This window comes from Pongo pygmaeus, chromosome 9, assembly GCF_028885625.2.
Source record: "Pongo pygmaeus isolate AG05252 chromosome 9, NHGRI_mPonPyg2-v2.0_pri, whole genome shotgun sequence".
In the NCBI taxonomy this organism is placed as follows: Eukaryota; Metazoa; Chordata; class Mammalia; order Primates; family Hominidae; genus Pongo; species Pongo pygmaeus.
The window spans coordinates 113,689,158-113,709,359 of record NC_072382.2 but is presented as its reverse complement, the minus strand read 5'-3'; the positions used below and the strand labels follow the sequence as shown (position 1 = coordinate 113,709,359).

Genomic DNA, 20,202 nt, shown 5'->3' with positions numbered 1-20,202 from the left:
CTATGAAACTTACTGAAGCCTGATTTTTTTTCTCTGGTTACTATTTGTCCCCACCCTCAATCCTGACAGCATGGTGTATTCGAGAGACAATGACTGGACTTTGGGATCAGACAGATATAGATTCAAATTATAAGCCTACCACTTACTACTTTTGTGATGTTAGCCTTGGACAATGCACTCTACTTTCTCCCACCTGGCTTTCTCATCTATATCTTGGGCATATAAATACTCAATCTAGATTAGCTCTTTTTCCTTCTACCTCTCTGCCCAGTCCCCATTTCCTGGAGAGATGGGGACTATTCATGCCCGCTACTCTGTTGTTAAAGAATTCCTGAAATCACTCCCATGCTGGCTTCCAGAGCCTCACTGCTATCCTGCTTCCAATGGCTTCCAATGCCTAGTCTGGACCAGGATTAGAATTATATTTCCACTGAGCATAACTGTTCTTTGATTCATGATTCCTCTTCCCAATTTCGTAGGATCTTAATAGCATTACGCTTTCTTTCCCTCAGCTTGAACCCTCTTGGTTCCTATCAAGCCTAACAAAAGGTGAGCTGGATATCCTTGCTTATAAGGACGGTTATGACATATTCCATCAACCATGGTGACTTCAAATGGAACTAATGGACTAGGGCTGCATTCTAATATATTTGTCCTGACTTTTCTCTCTTTACAGACTGCAAAGAAAGGGTACAGACTCTGAAGAATGTGGGAGCCCATTCTTAATTATAGTCTCTGCCATGACAGTACATGGTAAAGGAAGTCTAAGATGCCCTTGGCATCAGTAGTTCAAAGGAATATTTCCCAAAATGTGCTCCATGGGACATTAATGTGCCACATGATGTTACATGGGAGAAAAGACACTTCTGTGGTTATTAACTCTAAATCATTTTTAGGCCAACCTCTTTATGACAGACCTTTTCAGATCCTTTACATGTTATTATTCACAGTGAGTCTTCAAGACTGCAGAGCATTTCTCAAACTTATCTGACCATGGAACACATTTGTTTTTTAAAGTGTTTCAAAAGTACTAAGCCTACAGAATATACTTTGGAAAATATTGCTGAGTGATAACTCTAGTCTAGCCCATGAATGGATGTGCAAGGAAGAGGGGAAAAGCAGCAACTTAAAAACATCCTTTTCTACTTCTAGGTATTATTCCACAGATATACTCCCATTTGGGTGAAATAACATATATTCAGGCTGGGCATGGTGGCTCACACCTGTAATCCCAGCACTTTGGGAGGCCAAGGCAAGCGGATCACGAGGTCAGGAGTTCGAGACCAGCCTAGCCAACATGGTGAAACCCTGTCTCTACCAAAAACACAAAAATTAGCTGGGCATGGTGGCGCACGCCTGTAATCCTAGCTAGTTGGGAGGCTGAGGCAGGAGAATTGCTTGAACTCGGGAGGTGGAGGTTGCAGTGAGCCGAGATCACACCACTGCACTCCAGCTCCGGGCGACAGAGCAAGACTCCATCTCAGAAAAAACAAAACAACACACACAAAAAAACATATATTCAAGGCTGTTAGATCATTGTTTATATTAGCAAAAGACTAGAAATTATCATATACAATAAATTATTTAGCATATATATGTATGTATACAGTGGAATACAATGGAATACTATGCAGCCATAAAAAAGACCTAGGAAAGTCTTTATGTACTACTGACATAGAATGAGCTCGAAGATACACTACTAAGTGAAAAAAAGCAAGGTGTCGAGTTTTATTTCTAGTATACTACCATTTGGGTAAAACTGTGGGGGAAAGTGATATAAACACAAATGTGCTGATAACTGTTAAAATGCCTCTAGGAGGTCGGGCGTGGTGGCTCACACCTGTAATCCCAGCACTTAGAGAGGCCGAGGCGGGTGGATCACCTGAGGTCAGGAGTTCAAGACCAGCCTGGCCAACATGCTAAAACCCAGTCTCTACTCAAAATACAAAAATTAGCTGGGTGTGATGGTGCACACCTGTAATCCCAGCTACTCAGGAGGCTGAGGCAGGAGAATCGCTTGAACCCGGGAGGCGGAGATTGCAGTAAGCCAAGATTGCGCCACTGCACTCCAGCTTGGGCAACAGAGTGAGATTCCGTGTCAAGATTAAAAAAAAAAAAAAGGCCAGGCGCGGTGGCTCACGCCTGTAATCCCAGCACTTTGGGAGACCAAGGCGGGCAGATCACAAGGTCAGGAGATTAAGACCATCCTGGCTAACACAGTGAAACCCCGTCTCTACTAAAAAAAATACAAAAAGTTAGCCGAGCGTGGTGGCGGGCGCCTGTAGACCCAGCTACTTGGGAGGCTGAGGCAGGAGAATGGCGTGAACCCGGGAGGCAGAGCTTGCAGTGAGCCGAGATTGCGCCACTGCACTCCAGCCTGGGCGACAGAGCAAGACTCTGTTTCAAAAAAAAAAAAGATGCCTGTAGGAAAGAGAACTAGGTGACTGATGGGACAGGGCTGGCAGGCAGATTCTTCATGGTTTATCTTTTTATACCTTTAAAATGATTTGAACGTTAGTTAACTATTCAAAAACAAAGTAAATAACAATTTTTTTAAAGGACATTCCTTTTTTTTTTTTTCTTTTTTTCAAGACGGAGTCTCACCCTGTCACCTAGGCTGGAGTGCAATGGCGTCATCTCAGCTCACTGCAACCTCTGCCTCCTGGGTTCAAGCAATTCTCCTGCCTCAGCCTCCCAAGTAGCTGGGATTACCTCCTAAGTAGCTGGGATTACAGGTGCCTGCCACCACGCCTGACTAATTTTTTGTATTTTTAGTAAAGATGGGGTTTCACCATGTTGGCTAGGCTGGTCTCGAACTCCTGACCTCGTGATCCGCCCGCCTCGGCCTCCCAAAGTGCTGGGATTACAGGCGTGAGCCACCGCGCCCGGCCCTAGAGGACGTTCTTTCACACTGAAGAGGATTCTTTTACATATAGAGACAATCAAGGTGGCACAGATGGAAATGGTAGCAACATGAATCATAAGTACTAGAAATAAGCCTCAGCAAAACAAAGGTATATTCCTCGACGTGTCTCACTTCCCTCCCACAAAGCCCTTTCTTTACCAATAGCACAGAGCTATTAAAGGTCCACAGAAAATTCCAACTCTCACCACTCACCAACAGACTACTTTACATTGCAGAGACTTTATTTAAAGAATTAAATGTCTTCTTTTTTACCTTTATCCCCTGTAAGTTTCTGGCTTCTTGTTTACATTTCAGCAGTTCCTTCTGCAAACCAAATATAGTTAGATCAGATGGTGACATCTGGGTTGCTTCAGAATGCATTACCTCATTCTGTCGGCAAGAGGACAAAACCCAGTTGATCATTCCATGAAAAATTAACCCTCTACTAAGGCAGAAAACAGCTCTGGTTCAGTGAGCAGTACAGGCTGATCCACGGAAACAAGAAGAGAACCATTCCGTTCTTCCCTGTTGGCACCCAGGCTTAACTGCTCAGGTAGAGAAGAGTTGCCAAGAAAGAAGATACCCCACAATTCCCATAGGCTCTCATTTCTATATTTAGCAATCTTCACCAACAAGAAAACCTAATTATAATAATCTAAATCCTTCTTACTGAATATATGATCATTTCTAAATATGCCTACCCCAAATGTCATTAAATAATTATCCCTATTTTTAATGTTCAGCAAAGGGTTGGAGTGTTTCTGATCCAAGAGGGTATCGTTCTTTGTGGGCCAAACAAAAACACATTTAGCCTAATAATGAAATACTGAGTAATTAACATTCCCTTACAATAGATAAAATATATGTATATGATTGTCACTAGGAAATAGATTTTAGAAGGGGAACAACCATAACCCAGACCCCAATCTCTTCTCTTCCTATTGTATCACATCAAGATTTTGCAATTAATGTATCTAAAATGGGGATCTGTAACTTGGACTCCACAGATGGGCTCAAAAGTTGCTCTATTGGGTTGGGCACAGTGGTTCATGCCTATAATCCCAGCACTTTGGGAGGCCAAGATGGGAGAATCACTTGGGTCCAGGAGTTCAAGACCAGCCTAGGCAACAAGGCGAAAGCAATCTATACAAAAAACACAAAAATTAGCCAGGCATGGTGGTGCGTTCCTGAAGCCCCAGCTACTAGGGAGGCTGAGGTGGGAGGATCGCTTGAGGCTGGGAGGTCGAAGCTGCAGTTAGCCATGATCGTGCCATGGCACTCAGCCTGGGTGACAGAGTGAGACTCTGTCTCAAAAAACAAACAAACAAAACAAAACAAATAAATAAAAGTTGCTCTATTAAAAATTCGTGTCGGCCAGGCACAGTGGCTCACACCTGTAATCTCAGCACTTTGGGAGGCCAAGGCAGGCGGACCACAAGGTTAGCAGTTTGAGACAAGCCTGGCCAACATAGTGAAACCCCATCTCTACTAAAAATACAAAAATTAGCCAGGTATGGTGGCGGGCGCCTGTAGTCCCAGCTACTTGGGAGACTGAGGCAGGAGAATCGCTTGAACCCAGGAGGCAGAGGTTGCAGTGAGCTGAGACTGCACCATTGCACTCCAGCCTGGGTGACAGAGCCAGACTGTATCTCAAAAAAAAAAAAAAAAAAATTCATGTCTATGAGTATGAGTGCAAACATACATGCATACTTCTAGGGAGAGGGTTAATAGCTTTAGTCATAGATTTATGACCGAAAGAGAAGCTAGGAATCACTGACCTAAAAGAATTCTGAGAAGTATTTATAAAACAAGACTGTACTGGTATTAGATACATTTTTTTCTTTTAATTAAAGAATAAAAACCATGAAATATTTCAAACATATAGAATGGTACAACCAATAATGACACCGAAATTCTATTACCTACCACCAGGATTAAAAAGCTATTACCTTCCTGACATACTTGGGATGGATCTCTCTCTTTCAAGTAAAGACATAATACAGATACAGGAAAGATTCCAATTCTGAAATCCCTTTCCCTCTTGAAGTCATGTAACATTCCCATAATGTTTTTTTTTTTTTTTTTTTGAGATGGAGTCTCACTTTGTTGCCCAGGCTGGGGTGCAGCGCCACAATCTCTGCTCACTGCAACCTCCTCCTCCCAGGTTCAAGCAATTCTCCTGCCTCAGCCTCCTGAGTAGCTGGGACTACAGATGTGTGCCAGCACATCCGGCTAATTTTTTGTATTTTTGGTAGAGACGGGGTTTCACCATGTTAGCCAGGATGGTCTCGATCTCCTGACCTTGTGATCTGCCTGCCTCGGCCTCTCAAAGTGCTGGGATTACAGGCGTAAGCCACCGTGCCTGGCCCCCATAATGTTTTTAAGGGGTAAAATGTACATGTCTTGACATACCTTTAAGTCCTGATTCTCCTCCATACTCTGATCCAGACGACTTTGGATTATAATCTGAAAATAAGACAAAAAGAGATGGCTAAGCACCTATGCTGTGAAGTACAGAGCCACTCATTCAACAAATATTTATTGAGCACTACTAGATGCCAGCTCTGTACTGTGGATACAAAGAACAGGAAACAGTTCCTGCTCTCTGATGTAAGTATATGCATCAAGTAGCAAGTAGATCTATATGGATAAAGCTTAGAATAAGTATGGGTGGGCCAGGCGTGGTGGCTCACATCTGTAATCCCGGCACTTTGGGAGGCCGAGGCAGGCAGATCACTTGAGGTCAGGTGTTAGAGACCAGCCTGGCCAACATGGTGAAACCCATCTCTACTAAAAACACAAAAATTAGCCAGGTGTGGTGGTGCACACCTGTAATCCCAGCTACTTGAGAGGCTGAGGCAGGAGAATCACTTGAACCTGGGAGGCAGAGGTTGCAGTGAGCCAAGATCGTGCCACTGCACTCCAGCCTGGGCAACGGAGCAAGACTCTGTCTCAAAAAAAAAAAAAAAAGAGTAAGTATGTGGTGGGGGTTGGGTGCAGGGGAGGGGGTGGAGTAAAGGGAAGAAGAAATGGCAAGAGATGAATTTGGAGAGAAATATCAGGGCCAGATCAAGACAGGCCAGTGAGGGCAATGGGGAATCAATGGAAAGTTTTATGCAGAAGGGTGACAAAATGAAGTTTGTCTTTAAGGCAAATTATTCTTGCTGTTTTACAAAAAATTAATTAGAGGAAGACAGGAGAGGAATCAGGAAAACCAGTGAGAAGGCTGTTAGAATACTGGATGGAGGCTTGATTTTCAAGTGGCTGTGAGAATGGAGAAAACTGGATAAAGAAATTAGAAATGTAAACTGGTAACACTTGGTGACTGATTGGATGTAGAGGGAAGTATGTAGAGGGAAAGGATTCAAGGATAATATCCAGATTTCTGTTTGGCACATTTTGTTATCCAAAACAGATATCCAAAAGGACAAGTAGCTTTGGTGGTTGGGCAGAGGACAGAAACACTTTAATCTAGGACTCACTGAAATTGAGATGCTTATGGGACTTACAAGTGGAGATAATAAGTAGGCAGTTGCATATTGCATACATAAATCTAGAACTCCATAGCGAGAGCTGAGCTGGAAATAAATACATGAGAGGCAAGAGGGAAGTGAGTGGAGAACTGGAGGCAGATACTAGCACCCAGGCGAATGTTTAAGACACATGAGGGCCTAGACTGGAATGCTGAGGAACACCAACAGTAAAGGCACAAGCAGAAAAAGAGAAGCTTCAAAGAGAACTTGAATGTGAACTCCATAAGGGTCGGGTCTTAGGTCTGTTTTGTTACTACCATATCTCCAGCATGTTGAAATAGGGTCTGGCATATAGTCAGCACTCAATAAATATTTGTTTATTAAATGAATGAAGAAGGAAACAATGGTCAAAAATGTAGGAGGAAAACCAGAACTAGTCAAGGAAGACAGCATTTCAAGAAGGCATGAACAGCAGTGTCAAATGCTAAATATAAGTAAAATACATACAGATTCAGTGTCCAATCACAAAAGATGGAGCTCACCAGTTGTTCCTCGGGATTAACACCTGGTTCACAGAGGGCCAAGGGCCTCTCCTGTTCATCTTCAGGTAAGGATCCGTTGAGCAGTAAGGCCTGAATAACCACAAAGGCAGAAAGAAACTTAACTCTCCTTCAGATGACTTAGTCCAGAGTTGAACTTGGTAAGCTCACCCCAAGTTAAAATCAGAACTCAGCTTCCTCAAGAAATTTCATTGGTAATTTTTGCTCCTTAGATACTTCCCATTGCTCACCCTGGGACTAGTTCCTTTCATCAGGTCCATGCTCTGGCTCTTTCAGCTCTCTGGATACCTCACTGCTCTACTTCAAGGTGCCTTGGCCCCAGAAGAAAATCTAAAAACAAACCTTACTTTCAAAAGAGACACAACACATTTCAAACTGGAGCTGCTCAAACTCAATTTTACCAGGGAGAAAATGATCTAAAATCAGTGTAGAATCATCACGACTTAGAAATGAGTATTATAATGAATTATTTGGAATACATTTGGAGCACTCACTTGGGTTTGTTTGATTTTTGTTTGTTTTACTGATTCTGCATTTTTACTCCCTAAAGCAACCTCTATAGAACAAGAAGGAAGATACATTTGCAGAGAGATGTCCTCATTCATTTCAGCTCCTGACCCAGACGGTTTTCATTAGAATATAAGTAGGTGTAATGGGGAGGCAGATTTACCATGAAGCTAAGAAAGCGCCAGCTGTAGGCCCCCCGCATGCATTGCCTCTCCCAAGGTCCTATACCTAATTATTATTGTTATTATTATAATATTTGGAGACACAGTCTCACTTTGTCACCCAGGTTGGAGTGCAGTGGCCCGATTTTGGCTCACTGCAATCCAGGGTTCAAGCAATTCTCATGTCTCAGCCTCCCAAGTAGCTGAGATTAGAGGCATGCGCCACCACACCCGGCTAATTTTTGTATTTTTAGTAAAGACAAGGGTTTTGCCATATTGCCCAGGCTGGTCTCAAACCTGTGAGTTCAAGCAATCCGCCCGCCTCAGCCTCCCAAAGTGCTGGGGTTACAGGTGTGGCCCACCATGCCTGGCCTATACCTAATTATTATATTCATAATTTTGTAATCTTATTCTTTAAGAAGCCCCCCTGTACACACACAAATTATATATTTGAGGACTCACAAAACTTGGATCTGTCCCTGCAGGTGAGTATCTATCAGGTCAGTGAAAGACTGAAAAATGTGACCCCATTTTATAATAAAATTTGAGTAAGTCAAATGAATCTGGCTATCTCACCAGTCATGGCAACAGGTACAGACATATATAAGAAGCCACAGGGCCGCAGGGAGCTAAAGGCATTCAACATTATGGAAATATCAACTATAACGGCAAACTGTTCAAAGGGTTCTAACTAAGGAATACTAATAAGTCAGAAATCTTGGATGTGGCTTAGCATGCAATTTGTTAATCACTGAAAAGAGTTAAGAAGCCCAGTGGATGCTGTGAGCCCTTTTGTATTTTACAATGGAACCAAATTCTCATTGTGATCATGTGGCTGTGAATGAAAACTCTTCTGTTTGCAGGGAATATTAAGATGCTGACTTTCTGCCTGTCAGTTCTCTTCTTTTTCTGTCTAATCTGCCATCAAATTTCTCCCAGACTAAGAAATGCAAACAAACTTTGAGCCAAACTGATGAATATCTATGTTCATATACTGCAAATTATCCTGGGAACAACCTGGTTGGGTATAATCTGAAAGTTCTCCATGACATACTTCCTATGCAAGTAAAACACGCACAAAAACATTCCATTAAAGTATTCGTTAATGGAGTGGCAGAAAAGAGATCTAAAAGGCCTCATAAGCCAGATATTTTAAAAATACAGAGCAAATGAAGGAAAACCACCAACTTTCTTTGGGAATGTTTACGCAGGAAACATTCCTCCCACACTTCTCAGTTCCTGGGGCATACATTATGCAAATTGCTTTACCGCAGCACCAATCTCCTTTTTTCTTTAGGAACCTTTTGTGTCTCCACCCTGTTGCAGGCTAGCTGGGAGCAAGCCCTCCACCGCCTGCCGGCTGCCAGAGCCACACACATAATGTGGGCTTTGTTTATGTGTCCATAAATATTTGACAATTCAGAAGCACTGCAGTTCCCAGCACAAACAGAAAGGAATATTCCTAGGCAATTTCAGGGTCATCAGCACACTATAAGGGCTCCCCCAAACAGAGACAGACACACAAAGACAGGAATGAGGGGGTCACTCAGGGTGGGAACTATGTCAAGTGGGTCAGTCAGTCTCTGGGGTAGATTTGCCGAGCTGGCACTACAGGTATAGGAAAAACTAAAGGGCTTTGTTGCTCAAAGTAAACCTCTTCTACCTGACCATTATGCCTTGGCATCCATTTGCACATGTATTAGGAGTGAGCTAAATCCCTTAGCTAAATTCAAATGGAAACCTGGCAGCATTACTGGCTCTTACACTCTTCCTGCTAGAGAATTCCTAGAAGAAAATCCCAGACTATTCACAGGGCCATTCTTCGGTGAAAGCTGCAATTGCAGGTCTGCAGCCACATACAGGGTAGAAGCCCACCTATGTAGCACAGAGTCAACAATAAGGACTTGATAAGGGTCAGTAATGGCTCCTGGGCTTGCTGAAATCTTAAGCGCTGTGCTATGAACGGTAGCCCACAAAGTCTATTTAAAGTACTCAAATATAAGGAATGTTCTGCTCTTTCTGTACTATTCCCTACATCTAAACTCCTCATTCAGTTCTGACCTCCTACAAAACTAAAATCAGTTTATTTTCCATTGATAATACTGACTTCATAATCAATTGGTATAACAAGGGCAAACTACAAGGGAAAGAGCTACCTGTAGTCCTGATATCATTTTCTTTGCTTCCTCCATTTCTTTTTCTAAATATTCTTGTTGTTCCAACAGCTGTTCTTCCCATGAGGTCTCCAGATAGGTTCCAGGGCTCCCTGGCCGCCAGTCTCGAGATAATGGAGAATCTGTCCCCTCTACAAAATGAAAAGAGGGAGTACTGTTCATGTTGAAGAAAACTGATTTCCAGCAGACAGCGTTCACGGGGTAGCGTTCACAGGTTCAGGTCACCTGCGTTCTGAACCTGTTCTCACAGCACGGACTGGACTCTCCACCAGGTGGGGTTGTGAGGCCTAAAGAATTGACTGTGCGCTCAGGCCTCAGGCTCACTTGGTGCTAGAACAATCTATCCTCTTTTAAAACATTTAGGAAGTAGTAAGATTCCCTCCATGGGAGACTTGGTATGCGCCACACAGACTTTACCCTTAATTCTTAGAACTGGCATTCCAAGAGCCTGACTTTGCCAGGTACAAAAAGAGGAGCTGTCAGATGCAATGAAAACAAAATCTTACTGGTTACTCTGAAGCTTTAGAGGGGAGACCTCAATTCAATATTCCTTTGAGCACTCAGTCATAACTGGACCACTTTCATATAGAATACTGTGTGAGTCACACAGCAAACAAACCAATAAAAACATACCTGTACAAACTGTTTAATATCACTTTTATTTTCCTAGCTTTAAGGTCTCTTTGCTCTGGTTTCCTTGTCTATTTTATACTATCTAATTGTATGTACAGCCATTTAAAATGCGTTCTAGAAATTCAGAAAGGCATAAACTCTTTCAGTGAGTTTATTCATTCATAAGATGAATATAATAACCCCTCTGGGTTGCTGCGAAGATTAAATGAGGTAACTTATGTGCAGGGCCTGCTGGTGCCTGGCCCAGAGCGGCACTTAGTAAATGCTCTCCCTCTCTCTCTAAGGCCTCGGGAGTTTTGACTCAATAACATGACTGCCTCTTTGGTACTAATGCCAGGGTTAGATGGGGAGCAGAATACAGAAGAATTCAATTCCAGTTTTTCTTCTGAGGGCCTCTGTTTCATTACAACTCTTGTGGGTAAATAAAATTCTAAGTCTTGCACTTTGCTTCTTACATGTTTCTCTCTCTATGTAAGAAAAAATAGAGAGCAACTGAGACAGAGTATGGAAGTCTAAACAAAGGGAACTCTTTGTGGTCCTTTCTGTAGCTTCATACCAAGCCTGATATAGACCTGCTCTCTACTCTCTGTGTCCTCACAGACACCTCAGCTTATACAATACATTTCTGGTCCCAATTTAAGTTATGTAAGTCCTGCAATTCTTTGTATAAGATAGGAATAATAAAAGTGTTTACTTGAGTAAGGCTTTTGACTGCCCCAAAGTCATTTCCTAATTCATAGGCAGCCAGCTGAGAAAGGGCCTGTCTACACTGCTGCAAGATTTTTGACAGCTAGGACATCAGAAATGACATTCTGCAAGAGGATAACCACATTAATTGGCTCAAAGTCATTAGAGCCCTCTAGTGCTGACCCTGCACACACAGACCATGGAGATGGGGAAGGCCAGGGAGCTTATTGGTGGTGGGGACCTCTAAATTCTTCAAGCTCACTGTTCCTTGAACCAGCCCAGGCAGGCATAGAGATAGTACCTGTTCTGTTCTCTATTCCTTCAGAGGGAATAATCACAAAATCTGCCTTCTCTTCTGACTGGGTTATAATGGACTCGCTCTTTGCACTGTGGATTGGACTGGGTGAAGTCAGGCTGTGATTGAAGAAAAAGGAAGAAAAACGATTATTATGAAGAGTTGTTCAGAAAGCAGCTTTCATAATTTATTCCTGAGAACAGGGACATGTTCTTATTCATCTTACTCCTCCATGGGTAACACAGTACTTGGCCCACAGAAAATAAAATCTTTATTTAATGATTAACTTTTTGAATGAATGAAATTAATATTGAATAAAGGAATGACCCAGTCCTATAAAGTCTTTCCCACAACAAGGATGCCTTTAAGCCTAATTCATTGAGAAGAGATTTACCAAAATGATGGGTAACTAGCATTCAAAGAACTCCAAGTTTTGTTTTGTTTTACCTCCCACCACCTCCTCCATCACCATCCCTGGGCCCACGTTCAAAGACTGATGCCAGTCTGTGTCTAGTAGCTTTTGGAGCTAGAAGGAAATTTTATTTCCAAAACACTGATCTCTCACAGATATAGGCAATACCAGCCAAGTTATCATGGCAGATCAGCTCTGAGCTGATCACAAAGGAGAGTACAGGGTTGGGGTGGTTCAAGGGGAAAAGTTGCTGGAGGGCGTACATTGCCAGGCTGGGCAGAGGAGTGGTTATATATCAGTAATTGAGCTAGAGCATGACAAGGGAAAGATAATATGTCAAAAGGGGAAAGACCTGCTAGGAATAGTGGAGTAAGGGTTTACTTGATTTATTCCTATCAAAGAGTTATTTATATTTCTGACACAATACTTTCAAATTGTCCTCAGAATCTTCTCAACAATTCTTAAGGTTTTGTTTTGTTTTGTTTTTTTGAGACAGGGTCTCACTCTCTTGCACAGGTTGGAGTGCAGTGGCTCCATCATAACTCATGGCAGCCTCAAGCTCATGGGCTTGAGCAAATCTCTTGCCTCAGCCTCCCGAGCAGCTAGGACTACAGGTGCATATGATGCCAAGTTATTTTTTAAATTATTTTGTAGAGCAAGGTCTCCCCATGTTACCCCGGCTGGTCTCAAACTCCTGGGCTCAAGTGATCCTCTCTCCTCAGCCTCTGTACTGGGATTACAGGTGTGGGCCACCATACCTGGCCCTTAAGTTCTGATATAACTACTAGCCTTGGAAGGAACTATGCAGATTTTTCAGGGAAGTGGAATTTTAAATCTCCAAAAAAACAGCAAATCTACAAGACAAGATGGGAATGTGAGGCTGGTGCTTCCATGTGACAGGGAAAAGGAGTCTCGAGCCATCTCTCTTTGCACTGCACCTTGAGAACATCAGCACTGAAAGAATCTCAGGGGCTGAGGGGTCTCCTGGCCCAGCCCCCTCTCAGGAATTCTTTCCAAATCTATCACCCAGACAACAGTGAAAGTGGCTAGGATTCACTGACCCACTTAATGTGCCCCTGAAGTCTCCCAGGCGAATCCTCACAACCACAATCAGGAGTTAACATTTTTTCTTCCTAGAATCCAGTAAAAAACGAGAGCCAGGCATGGTGGAGGTAGCCAGGCACTTCAAAAGCAGTGAGGCAGCCTGAGGACTAGTGTCTCATCCTCCTCACTGTCCGTATTTTAGGCACTTTGCTGGGAATGAGCTCAATTAGAAATACATTCTCTTCCTTCTTAGAACCACAGAAAACATTTTAAAGCTTTTAAATTGAAATATCAAATTAAAGAAAGTTGCTTAACCATATCTATAGATCTATAACCCAAACAGGCAGGAGGGGTAGGGAGTGGCAAGAAGTGATATTCCGAAATAGCAATTGCTTTCTAGAACTTTCTTATTCATCTTTCACCGCTTAGGCAATCTTGACTTCCAGGCCAACATGAATTAGCTGCTTGAAAAGCTCTCATCCAAGTGTACTATGTCATTCACAAGGAGAATAGATTTGTGCCTGCTCAGGCCTCAGCGTTTACCTTCTTACAGAAATGGGAATCCAAGCGTAGAAAGCGGCCTGCAAGAGCTGCTCATCTTTGAGAAACAAGAAAACAACACTTTCTCATCTGACAAGGTGCTATGGATGACATGTTCCATCCTCTGACTTTGCTGGACCACAGTTGGTATGTGTGAGACAAAGTCGGGGAGGAGGGTGCAGTGTGAACCTAGGATGCTAGAAAACTGCTTTCCTAAAAGCACAGACGCATGCTCAGCTCCTTCTCCTTCCTAAGAGTTATCTCCCATATAAGGGCAGAAGGAGGCGGATGTCTGGATATCCAACCCCGCTGGGGGAGTGGCAGAGCAGCCAAAGGAAAACAACATTTCTCTTTCTTGAATTGAGGCTGCCAATGTGAGGCCACCGAGAGGTGAGACCATGAAACTCGATGGCCAAGTGGAGAGATAAAGGACCTCAGGTAGGCAACTCCCAAGGCACATGTCAGAGCAGGCACCCTGCTGCCTCCCTAAGAAGTACCTCATGGACAAGGAATATGCATTATATCCTCTGCCCCAGGTCAGATAAAAATATTTTAATGCTAATTAATTATGTATATGACAGGCTCCTCCCTGATTAGCTTAAAAGTCCTATTTTATAAACAATCCCCTACTTAGCCTCATAATCCTCTCTGAGGTCAGAGAATGACTGATCAGGTCTGGCTGATACATTTCTTAATTCCCACAGGTCTAATAGCTCTTCTATCTTAATTTATCAGACAAGCAATCCTGCAGCAAAGATACTTCCAAATCCCACTCAAATCAATTTTTTTAAATGGGTAATAGGCAATAAGGAAGAGTCCTATATCCTCATGAAGTGCCCTCCCCCACCAAAGACCCTGGCAGGCGCAAGGGCTACTCCTCCTCCCCGCATGCTGGTTCCCCTTCCTACGCCCACCGTAGTTTATAGTGATAACCCCTGGTCAGCAGCCGGTCCTCCCAACATAGTGCTCCCACCACCCTACCTGTCTCTGGCCAACAGCATCCTCCAGCCCTGCCCCTGCTCCCACCCAGGCCCCCACTTCCAAAGCCAGAGTGGCTTCAGCTCACCATTTGACTTGCGTCCCTCCCATAGTCCCCCTCCTGTCTCGGGCTTCAGCAAGCCTGCGTCCCCGGGTGAAGTGGGAGGCTGAGAGTCACATCGCTCCCAAATTCAGGCATGTCTCCCCGCGCTGGGGCTGGAAAACGCCTCCACGGGAAGGCCAGCTAGCGGAGCTACTGGCCCGGCTCGCGGGATGAAGTGGGAACGGCGGCGGCGGCGTCTCGGCCCCAGCGACTGGGATGCTCCAGGCTCTGAAGCGCGCAGTCCTGGCCGCTCAGGCTGTGCCGCAGCCCGGCCCCGGCGGAAGCTGCCTCCCCTCGCAGGCTGCCGGCCCCTGGCCGCTGCATCTTGGCCTCCGCGGACGCACGGTGCCGGGCATCCCCCCTGGCGGGGGCATCTCAACCCATCTCCCACTGGGAGGGAGGCTCCCGGCGGCGCAGGCTGTGCCTCGAGTCCCCAGCGGCGATCCCACTCCGTGCCACCTTCCGGATCCCTCCCCGCCCCTCCCTCTGCTCCCTCCCTGGGCTGTCACACGCGGCGAGGCAGCCGGGCTCCGACCCAAGCCAGCTCCGCTGGCCAACCGACCGCTCTGGGCGGAGGTTGAGGGTGAGGGCCAGGGGCGGGGCTGGGCGGGGTGGGGGTGGGGGCGTCGACGAGGGGTTGGGGGATGCGAGGAGAGGAGATTGGGAGCCTCAGGATAGGCAGGGGAAGAGCCGCGTATCGGCAGAATCACGAGGAGGGCTCTGGTGGTCTGAGTGCTGGGAAGCCCCGCACCAAAAACCTTGCCTTCTCCACTCTAAGCCCCTCCTTTGTGGACGAGGGGTCGGTCGGACAGGTCAGGCCCGCGTGGGGCTCTGGCCGCTCCTCGGGATGGAGACTCTGACGCTCCCCAGGAAAATTGGCCGAGCACCTATCCCCTCCCACCTTCCCCTCTGGCGTTTAGTGTGTTCTTTTTAACCAACTAAGGATCATTTTGCTTGGCTACAATGTGAGGCTGGTATGCGGTTTTCGGAGCAACAGGCTGGCAGGGCTTCCCCGGGGCGTCTCTGGAGGAGCAGTGGCAGGGAATGAGACACCCAGCGGCTATCCTTCCTTCTGAGCCACTCCCGTCCTAAGCAAGCCACATCTGGGGGCTCCTGGGCTCTTCATGGGTCACAGAGCCACTAAGTGGGCTCCCTGGGGGCGAGGGCTCAGAATGTGCGGGAATCTGCTGGGGTCCAGATAGCCACAAGAAGCCCTCTCCTTCCCCAGGGGCTCACTGAGGAAAAGGCAGCTACTAACCCAGCATGCCAAAGAGCTGGATGAGGGGTCAGCATTAGACGAAAATGTCAAAATCGAGTAGTGAAAAAGAAGGTAAAGCAAACAATTCTCCTCTGGCGCCTCTCCTAGAAAACTGTCACCATTAGCTCACTGCAGCCTGATAGCCGGTGGGCCCCTCATTCACACATGCACAGTCTCACAGCCCTCCCCTCAGTCCTCCTGCCTTGGAGGAGAAAGCAGGTGCCCTCAGGAAGAAATCCACTCTTCCTCCTACCCCCAACTCTAGCAGGCACTATCAGGCTCAGAAGAGTGAAAGGCCTGCAGAAGTGCAGGAAGCAATAGATCTCATCATACAACAAAAACATCCTGTAATTCTGCTCCAGGTGATAACCTAAGCAGCAAGCAAGGAAGAAATGATTTAGATTCTCATTAAAAGCACGCCTGCTGCTTAATGGGCTCGGGGCTTCCTTTTGGGGTGATGAAGATGTCTTCTGAGTGGATAGAGGTGATGGTCGCACCACATTATGAGGATACTAAATGCCACTGAATTGTACACTTTATAATGTTTAATGGTTAATTTTATGTTATGTGAATTTTATAAGTAAGAAAGAGCACACCTATTAAATGTAAAAGGTAAAAAGTTAGCAAGGTTACCAGTATATTAAAATACTAGAAAGAGTTCCATATGACCTCAATAAATTAGGAAATGGTGCATCAAAATAGGATGGAATTTTATGAGAAAAAAAAAATAGGAGGAAGAAAACAAGGACACATAACATACATACAAGACAAGGAACAATTAGCCCTAAATACAGCAGATTACACAGGGTTAGGATAGGAAAGAAAAGGTCATTAGAGCATAAATTATGATTCAGCAACAAAATGAAGTTAGTAAAAACATGATCTGGGGAGTGTTTATAGAAGCACGATTTACATAAGCCAGTAAAGTAATCTTTTTCTGCCACTGATAAGGTTTTTATTAGGGCACTGTATCCTGTTTTGGTCTCTGTACTTGGCTCTAAAGGATACAGACAACTTTTAGCTAGAGTCGCAAACATCATTAGTTTGCTCAAACGCATACTAATCAGCCACAGTTCCTGTGGAGGAAAGCTGGAAACATTCTAATGCTCTAAGACAACTCTGCTCAATTTCTTCTCTTCTATGAGCTTTACACAGACTTTTCCGGCCTTAACTTAAGAGTTACACTTAGGCTCAAGGACAGCATGATGGAACTGGCTATCATAAACACTGGCACCTGATATGCAAATGTCAGAACCACTGGACTGGGCCCTGACAGGTTCCAGTCATGCCCCCATGTGGTCACAGTTAAGCACTGGCACTGGGACTGCACAGATTCCATTTGTGGGAAATAAACCAGCACCCCACCCTACCTTCCTACCCTCCTACTAGCACAAACCCACAAAGCACTGCTAAGGGGTATCCCTTTAAAGCCAAACATAAACTGAGGGAAGAAAAAGGGCTTAGGTGCCTTTTTGCTTGTATTGTTACTTGAAGCCGAGAACTCCGAGAATCCTCCAGAATTCAGGTTTCAGAGGCCACAGTTACCTGGAGCAGCTGGATTCAGACGGGGACCTTTGTTGCCCTTCGTACTGCTGCACTAGGGCCCGCACGCTCCAGTATGGATTCTCAATTTCCTCATCCATGCTGCTGTTCCTAAAGTCAAAGGACCCCAGCAAAGGGAAGGTGTCAGTCCTTCAGATCAGATCAACTCAACAAGTACAGATAGACTGCCACTCTGCGAGCAGTATACATGGATGAGTAAGACAAAACCCCTGCCTCAAAGACACTTGGTACCTAGCAGGGAAGGCAGACAAAAAACAAGTAATTCACCAATCTCTGCAACACCTCAGGGTCCTGCTCTCTCTTAGCAGATACACAACCCACAAAGCATTTCCTGCCATGACTCCCAAGACACCCTGACCTTTGGGTACTTTCCAGAGTAGAGCTTCCTCTAGATGAACTGGAACACTGCTCCCACGGACCTCCCAGTGAAGAAAACACACTGTGCCAAAAGTGTATATTTAAATTTTGGGCACCAGAGCAAAAACTTACACATAAGATTCCTTTACTTTCGCTAAATGCAAAATAAAAATAAACATCTCAGAAGAAAAGGCTTTTCTCTTTTGAGAGTGCCCTCCCCTACCTCCCCACTCCATGTTCTTTTCTGCAATCTGGGGCTGTTTGGGTGACGTTTCTATCTACTGCACTGTATCATCTAACAGAAGAAGTATCAGAGAGAGGGATTAGTTCCCACCCCCGGATTTCTACCCTTACCTCTGTCTATATCGAAAGACATCCCGTCCTGATCGGGACATGTCATGACACACATCGGCCAGAGCAGCAGCTGCTCCCTGGGCAACAGCAGTGGCACAGTGTGGTCGGTGACTTTGCAGAGGGGCTCTGGAGTCCCGTCCTTGGTTCACCGTCCTGCTAGAGCCAGGTTTGAAATGAGCTGCCAAGGCAAGGACCAGCCTCATGATAGACTTCAGGTTTCCATCCACAATATCTGAAGGATAAAATGGACCAAGAATAAAACAGACCAAGAGGTCCTAAGAGGGAGGCAAAAGCTGAGGACTTCTGCATTTAATACATATTGCTAGTGATACAGGTAAGCAAGGCAGTCAGAGTCTCAGTCCTCACAAAGCTCTGGGCAACAAGGGAGACCGAATATATAACAGCAATGACAATAAAGTAAGATCACGTGTTTTGATAAGAGAAGTACAGGATTCTTTGGGAGGTCAGAGTAGAGACATCTTATCTAGATGGCTCAGAGAAGGATTCCTAGAGGAAGTGGGTTCTAAACTGAGACTTGATTGACAAAGAGTAGCACATTAGTTAGACAAGAGAAAGACAAAGAGTATTCCAGGAAGAGGGAACAGCAGGTATAAAGGTCTTGAAGTGGGAGAGAGCATGATATATTAGAGCTATGCCATCTAATATGGGAACCATTAGCCACCTGTAGCTATCAAACACTTAAAAAGTCACTAGTCTGAAATGAAATGTGCTCTAAGTAGAGTATGTACTTAGCATACACACATGCCCCCAAAATATAAAATATCTCGATAACTTTTTATATTGATTTCATGAAATGGTATTTTGGATATATTGAGTTAAATGAAATATTATTAAAATTAATCTCACCTTTTTTTTTTTTTTTTGAGATGCAGTTTCACTCTTGTTCTCTAGGCTGGAGTGTAATGGCGTGACCTTGGCTCACTGCAGCCTCTACCTCCCAGGTTCAAGCAATTCTCCTGCCTCAGCCTCCTGAGTAGCTGAGATTACAGGTGCCCGCCACCACGCCCAGCTAATTTTTTATATTTTTAGTAGAGATGGGGTTTCACCATGTTGGCCAGGCTGGTCTTGAACTCGTGACCTCAGGTGATCCGCCTGCCTCAGCCTCCCAAAGTGCTGGGATTACAAGCGTGAGCCACTGCGCCTGGCCCACCTGTTTCTTTTTTTATGATGTGGCTATTAGAAACTCTTTTTTTTTTTTTTTTTTGAGACAGAGTCTCACTGTATCACCCAGGCTGGAAAGCAATGGCTCGATCTTGGCTCACTGCAACCTCTGCCTCCTGGGTTCAAGCAATTCTCCTGCCTCAGCCTCCTGAGTAGCTGGGATTACAGGTGCCCACCACCACGCCCAGCTAATGTGTGTATTTTTAGTAGAGATAGGGTTTCACCATGTTGGCCACGCTGGTCTTGAACTCCTGACCTCAAGTGACCAGGAGTGTGATCAGGGAGGCCTAGCCTCCCAAAGTGCTGGGATTACAGGTGTGAGCCACGGCACCCGGCCCGCTATTAGAAACCCTTAAGTTGCCTATGTGACTTGCATTCTATTTCTGTGGCACAGCACTGTGGTGGAGGAAGTGAAAGAAGTTCAGCATAGCCAGAGCCCAGAATGCAGGGGGGGACAGGGAAAGGTGAGGCAGCAGGGGTTGAATCACAGGGTGGATCACACAGGGCATGGGAGGCCACAGGAAGGACTCTGGGTTTTATCCTAAGGGTCCTCACTCAGATACGGAGGAGTGGCATGAGTACATGTACTCTTAGAAAGATCATTCTGACTGCAGTGTGGAGAGCAGATGAGAAGGGGACAAAAATCAATGCTGCGGGACTAACTCAGACTGTTACACTTCTCCAGGTAAATGACAATGATGTCCTAAATGGCAGTGTTCCCTCAAAATAGCTGACTTTAATGGGCCAGATCCCCAAGCCCACTCCACATGGGAACCAGATCAGAAGTATCGTGGAACTCTAAATTTTGCCCTAGAAATAAAAGAGGAATGTAGGCAGAAAACAGTGTGGTAAGTCTGGTGAAAGTCAATGTAAGGAAATGGGTAAAATTTTATTTTATTTTTTAGCTTTGTAGCCTTTAAATATACAAGTCTTGGAAAAGGATTATTTGTGTTTGTTTTTTTCTTTTTCACCTTTTGTTTCAGAAGCAGGTGGTACACATGCAGGTTTGTTACAAA

At 44.9% G+C, this 20,202-nt stretch overlaps 1 protein-coding gene across 3 annotated transcripts in view; it reads right to left on the bottom strand.

The window, feature by feature from the left end:
- The window catches only part of DIXDC1 (DIX domain containing 1), a 91,878-nt gene that overhangs the window by 26,029 nt on the left and 45,647 nt on the right, over positions 1-20,202 (bottom strand). For 2 of the 3 annotated variants that reach the window (XM_054440248.2, XM_054440247.2), the window contains 7 exons: positions 18,005-18,236; positions 17,276-17,383; positions 11,402-11,514; positions 9,763-9,911; positions 6,921-7,010; positions 5,318-5,371; positions 3,179-3,229 (listed from right to left, as the gene is read on the bottom strand). In XM_054440248.2, coding sequence (XP_054296223.2) covers positions 3,179-3,229; positions 5,318-5,371; positions 6,921-7,010; positions 9,763-9,911; positions 11,402-11,514; positions 17,276-17,383; positions 18,005-18,236 — 797 coding nt within the window. Of the gene's footprint in view, positions 1-3,178; positions 3,230-5,317; positions 5,372-6,920; positions 7,011-9,762; positions 9,912-11,401; positions 11,515-14,457; positions 15,322-17,275; positions 17,384-18,004; positions 18,237-20,202 lie in introns of those variants that run through there. The other variant, XM_054440250.2, reaches the window with a different exon arrangement.